Genomic DNA, 6000 nt, shown 5'->3' on the forward strand with positions numbered 1-6000 from the left:
CCCTCTCCTGTTGCTGTCACTCCTCACCCCCGTCACACACACACATATACACGTAAATGATAGTTTTTTTTTTATCATCTGAACATTTCAAGTCAGATTTTGTCAAGTACAGTCACTCCCTGTTACTAACACACACATACACACACGATTGTAAGCAAGAAGAGAAAGGAAAGATGCATAATACCGCTTTTAAGTTATCCTATCAGATGAATTAACTTGTGTACGTGGTGTCTCTCAGTTGCTTTTTACTCCTACAAACTCATATTGGATAGCTATTTGTTATGACGTCCTGCCACTCCCCGTTAGTCCACACATTCATTTTTTATTATTTCACAGTTAGATCAGGCCAATTCGTCTGCTATTAGAACTTGTTACTCTTGCACTGGATTTCTAGTATTAATTTCGTTCGTAATATACTGATTGCTTCCGCTAGGTGGCTACTGTGCTCTTTTGTACCATGGCAGTTCGCGGCACCGTACTGTATTTTGAATTGCAGCTCAAGTAAGTTAGTTTTTTTTATAATGTTGCTAAGCTTTCCATTAATTACTTTGTTTCCAATGTTCTGGTTGCTCATGTTAGTTAGTAACTAGTTTTGCCTCGGCTAGTTTCATGATAATTGTGTTACTGCAATTTCTATTTATTTGTCCATTTAGATAGTGTCACTAAACCCCCACGTTCTTCTGTGCATATATTTTCTTGTCTCTGAGTATTTACATCCACCACTACACAAACACTATATTGTTTTTTAATTTCTTTTTTATGGAAATGCATTCATGCTTAGTCTCAATTTAACTTATAATGCATAAAGATAAAGCGAAAAACTATTTCATGCATACTAACATGTGCTGTGAGTAATGGTTATGAATTAATAAATATATAAAAGTCTATGGTTTTATAATTATTTAACCTTTTTCTTCCTCCTCACTTTCCTCCTACTCCTCCACCCACTCAAGCAATCACTTACGCCTCCTTTCATCATATTCTCCAATCATCTGTCTCCTGTTTTCCTTCTTGCATTTTTCAAAACCCTTACATAAGTTAGGTTTACTCTTTGATTATCTTAAAAAATCCTTTCTTCACGTAATTTCAGTTTATACTACTACCAGAAATTCTTTCCATATTTCAATCTATGCTAATGTGGTAAATGTCCTTTACACCCTCTCAAGCTACATGATCTCTAGTGTTCACTGGGAGGAGTGGAAGAGGAGAGATGACATGGGTGAAGAAATTAGGTAGAAAATTATAATATGTGGAGTTGTGGAGTAATGATTTTGTCGAAGAGATGTAAAGAGGAGAAATCAATAACGAGGAAGAGTGGGTGGTAGATGATTGATAAAAAGTAAGAACGATGAGTGGTAATAGAAGAAATGTAGTAAAAGAGAAGTTGTGGAAGTGATAATTTATGAGGATGTAGTGAAAAATAAATTAGATGGAATAAGGAGATAGTAGAGAAGTGGAAGATGAGGGGCGAGAAATTTAGAAAGAAGTCGAGAGGATGTGATGAGGAGAGAGAAGGAATAGTGTGATGTGACGAATGAGCTGGAGTAGGCAAGTGAAAGATATAATGAGGAATGAAAAGTAGTTGTAGCAGTAGAATAAAATTAATGCAGTTAGGAGTGAACACGGTGAAAGAATATAGTGAAGAGGAGTAATGACAGAAATGTGCCGAGCAGAGTGGAGTAATGGCATAAGGATGAGGAGGAAAAAAATAGTACAGGAAGGTAAGTGATGAGTGGATTACAGGAAAAAAAATATGCAACTAACCTGCTGAAATAAATAAGTGGAGGACATGGGTAAATGGAAAGGAACATGTAGTTGTGGATGAGATATTAGAGGAAGAGTGAAATAGAATAGGTGATAGGTGAGAATGAAAAAAAAAGAGTAAAGAAAGAATTGTGATCAAAATAAGATACCGTAGTGTAATAGAGAACAATGGAAATGGACGGAAATGTATAATGTAAGAAGTGAGAAAGTGGAATAGAAGTGATAAGGATGATGAAAAATGAGCAGTGAAAGACAAAGTAAAAAATGAAAGAGAAAGATATAGTGTAATGGAGGTGCCAAGGAATAAATGTAGGAAAAAATATTACAGGAAGTGATAACAGTAGAAAATGGCGATGAACACGGAATAATGAAATACAAAAAATGCGAGAGGAAAGACAGATGGATAAATAATGAAATAGGCATACCAAGGAATATCAAAGGAGAATAATAATAAAGAATGTGGAGTGAAGGAAATGCGTTGCACTATATAGGAGCGAGCCAGACAAGACGCATAAAGAACAGCGTATATAACATACATAAATGCATACAAGACATACAGACTGGTCAACTGAAACTGTCTGTGATGAGGTCAGGTTTAATGGTTTGTGTGTGTGTGTGTGTGTGTGTGTGTGTGTGTGTCACGCCGCACTCCCACCTACACCACATCCTTACGCATGCCCTCTGGAAATCACTCCCACGCACGCCCACCCGCAACACACCTACGCACGGCTCGCTTGAAGTGTCGCTATATTTATTTTCCCTTGAGTCCTCCTCCCACCCACATCCGGCTGGGAGCACAGACATACACACACCGTTACCTGCCTCGTTCTCTCTCTCTTCACACATACACTTCGAAAGTAATGTGCACATCATGTGTGTGTGTGTTCTTTAAAGTGACTGGTAACCACATTGATCATTACTGACTACTGCGCATCATATTAAAAAGCATGGACGAGAAAGTGACGAGCAGAGGGCAACAGGGCCAGGGCGAGGCTGAGTGGCTGGCTGGCCTGGAGAAATGCGGGAAAATTATTGGTGGAGCTCTTGACGCCGTAAAGGGCCGAGCGGTGGTGCCACATGTATGACCCTCCACCCTCACTTACCCCACCCGTATAGCCGTATGTTTATTACAACCTATTGCTCTTTTTATTTTTTTACTTTTACTTCTATATTACATGCTCTAGTGTCGGTCTAAGATTATTTTTCAATAAAGAAATAAGGAACTTTTTAATCACTTGACATAACTGCACCCCACCCGCGGGCCATCCCATCACACCCTCCGCTCAGTTACACCCTTCCACGCAAAATTCGCCATTTTTTTTTTTACTTCCGCGTCTGACGCACTATTGTGATTGTTTAAACTGACGTAATAATGAAATCTCATCACATCTGTACAGAGGCTTTCCCGGTACCTTCCCAAGGCACACTGACAGAATGGACTTTTGAGTTCTATGTAATCTGATTTTCATTTAAGAAAGGGGAAGGGATGGAGGGAGGGAGGGGAAGGCAAGTCATTAACCACGACAGTGAGGCTAGGTTATGTATGCATGGGATGGAATACTTCCATACAACACCAAACAATCCTAACACTAATGAACTAGAAGATCCTACTATGATCTCGGCGGTTTTGAGAAATGGAGGTGATGCATGAAAAGGGGAGGTTTGTCGGTTGTCACTTTGGGCTGTGCACGGGATTGAGTACTTACATGCAGCGCCAAACAAGCTTCCATCGCTGTGCACCTTTAACCAGCAGCTCACTGCAGCACAGTCACTTTAGTGCGTAACGCGACGCACCGCCGAGGAGCTGAGCGTCAGTCAGTACCACCTGCGGCCTGCCCGAATGGCGGGGAGCCGAACTTGGTTCATGCTTTCAAGTGTTCATAACTATTTAAAGCCAAGAGTAGCTCAAATATATTTAAATCTTTTAAAGGCAATGTAGTGAGGACGGGACGGAAAAAAGTTAAATATTTTAGTCTAACTACTATTTCATTTCAACCTCCCTCCCCACAGAAACACTTATTCGATACTGCACTGAAAAATAAATAGTTCTGGCAGTGCAAACTAATTACTAGTGACACCAAACGCCTTGAAAATAGAGTACGAAGGCCCATCCCTTGTGAAAATTATGCCAATCCATACCTAGAAACGTGACTGAAGTTACCTAAGCGAGAACACCTTAAGAAATAAATGAGTAATATGAAATGCTACCCTCCCATGCCCACTCTTAATTAGTATCATAAGACGTTCCATCATAACCTTTAAATGTGGCTGTTCCTATATACTGTATGGAAATGTGCTCAAAATCCTAAATAGGCTGATGTATACATAAGAACATAGGGAAACTGCAAGAGACCGGGTGGCCTACACAGGGCAGCTCCAGAATCCCCCCAACTACTCACGATGGGTGATGTGTAGTTACAAAGGTTACAGGTAGAGGCTTGATCCTCGTTATACCGGCGGTACTAAATAGCAGGAGTAAAGTTAAATCATAATCTACACGGCCAGAATTCCCAAGGTCATTCATCACAATACTTTCCAGTCCATCAGCGGCAATCCTGTAAAGTCATTACCTGTTCTATATTGAAACTGGTAGAAGCCACCTCCGCCAACAGTCGCTGCCCGTAGATATCCTCCACACTGATTTTCCGAAGCTGGAAACACTTGGATAAGGTAAATAGTACCTGAATGCATATCACTACTCCCCAGCACCCAACGAGGCCCAATAAAACATGTAGAGACCTTTCAGCATTTTTATTATGCTCTTTTTTTCAACATGGGGTATAGAAAATATATTCTAGTATTCCACCGGCGCAAAAAGCCCGTGATAAATAGAATCCTCTGTTTGTACACTAAACTGTACAATAATATCACAACAGCGTGAGGCGATGAGCCACACACAGGCGGGCACCATCATGGTGAACCCACACATCCCTGGAGCCGCCCCTGCCCCTCACACCCCAGCACCGTCCCCTTCACAACACTCCACTCTCGCACTAACATCAGCAGCAACAATAATAATCCTAAGCGGGCGTGATGACGCCCGACTTCCGTACATCCTTAATTCCCTCGTCTGTCTATCCACACGAAGGGCGTCGCTGGTGCAGGGCGTGGGGCGGCGGCCACCTGGGCGGGATGACTAGCAGGCGCGGGCCAGAGCCACATCAGGTACAGCAGTTAACAAGTGGGCACGTGGAGACCTAGGGACTGTCATGGCCTCACACCGCCAAGGCCACAGGCTGGAACTGGGCCAGGTCCTCCCTGGCCGCCTCAGTGCCGCACAGGTCCACCCGCTGGCCGCCGAAGCTGAAGATCGACACCAGGGACGTGATGTGCTCCACCTCCATGCTGTTGCTGGCATCACTCTGCTGCTGCTGCGTCTGTTGTCCCTGCTGCAGGTGGCTGTGGTGGTCCGGCGCGGGGTCCGTCGAGGGGGAAGTGCGGGGCCGCTTGGGCAGGATGGACAGCACAGCCTCCTGCGTCTCCTGCTGACTCACACACCGGCGCCTTTTAAGGGACGCCGATCTGTTATTCTTAGGGGTGGTATTGGCAGTGTTGGTGTTACTCTCAGCAAGCGGCGCCCGGGGCGCCTCACTACAGGGCTCCACCGGCAGGGGTTGCGGCGGGGACGGCTCAGGCTCCTGGTCGCTGACGCGGTTCTCCTTATCCTCGCTCTCAGTGGGTTCCTCGATAGGGGCTGCAGGCACAGGGGACGGCAGAAGCGGGGCGTACACAGCCATGACGGGTGCACCCTGGGCTGCCGGAGGGGGCCCAGCATAGGCCTCGGGGTGGGCGGCGCGGTGCACGTGGTAACTCTCTTCCAAAAAGACATGGCGGGCGCGGTGTAGCACCGACGCCACCAGGAGGGATTTGTGCAGCGAGGCGCCCGTCCGCCCCACCCGCGACGCCGCCATTTTACCGAGGGAAATGCTTATCAGCTTCTGAGCCTCGAGTCCAGCTTGCGAGTCGCACGCCATCCTCAGCTGCTTTGACAGGTAAACAACAGTTCCAAATATGCACAACCTTCTAGGTCAGCGGCTTATCTCACGATGTACCTCCCTTGCTGGCTCGTCTGCTTCTGACGTCGGCGGTGAAAGTAGCAATATATATAGGCTCGGGAGGCTGACGTCAGAGTGATGACGCGGACCAATCACAGCACTCAAAAGGACCCTTTGAATTTGCGCGGGAAGGGTACTGCGCATGCGCCAACTCTCCGCGTGGCCGTGAATCAAGTCCCGT

The 6000-nt window shown here is 45.1% G+C and overlaps 1 protein-coding gene across 1 annotated transcript; it reads right to left on the reverse strand.

Moving 5' to 3' along the window:
- Nucleotides 1-4500: 4500 nt before the first annotated feature.
- Nucleotides 4501-5855, reverse strand: LOC126985542 (uncharacterized). The gene has a single exon (XM_050840637.1). It carries the CDS (start codon nt 5736-5738, stop codon nt 4980-4982), a length of 759 nt encoding a protein of 252 aa, XP_050696594.1. The 5' UTR covers nt 5739-5855; the 3' UTR covers nt 4501-4979.
- Nucleotides 5856-6000: the final 145 nt, after the last annotated feature.

This window comes from Eriocheir sinensis, chromosome 5 (genome assembly GCF_024679095.1).
Source record: "Eriocheir sinensis breed Jianghai 21 chromosome 5, ASM2467909v1, whole genome shotgun sequence".
Classification (NCBI taxonomy): domain Eukaryota; kingdom Metazoa; phylum Arthropoda; class Malacostraca; order Decapoda; family Varunidae; genus Eriocheir; species Eriocheir sinensis.

Coding starts and splice junctions, on each gene's coding strand:
- LOC126985542 (XM_050840637.1), bottom strand. CDS start 5,738: ATGGCGTGCGACTCGCAAGCTGGACTCGAGGCTCAGAAGCTGATAAGC.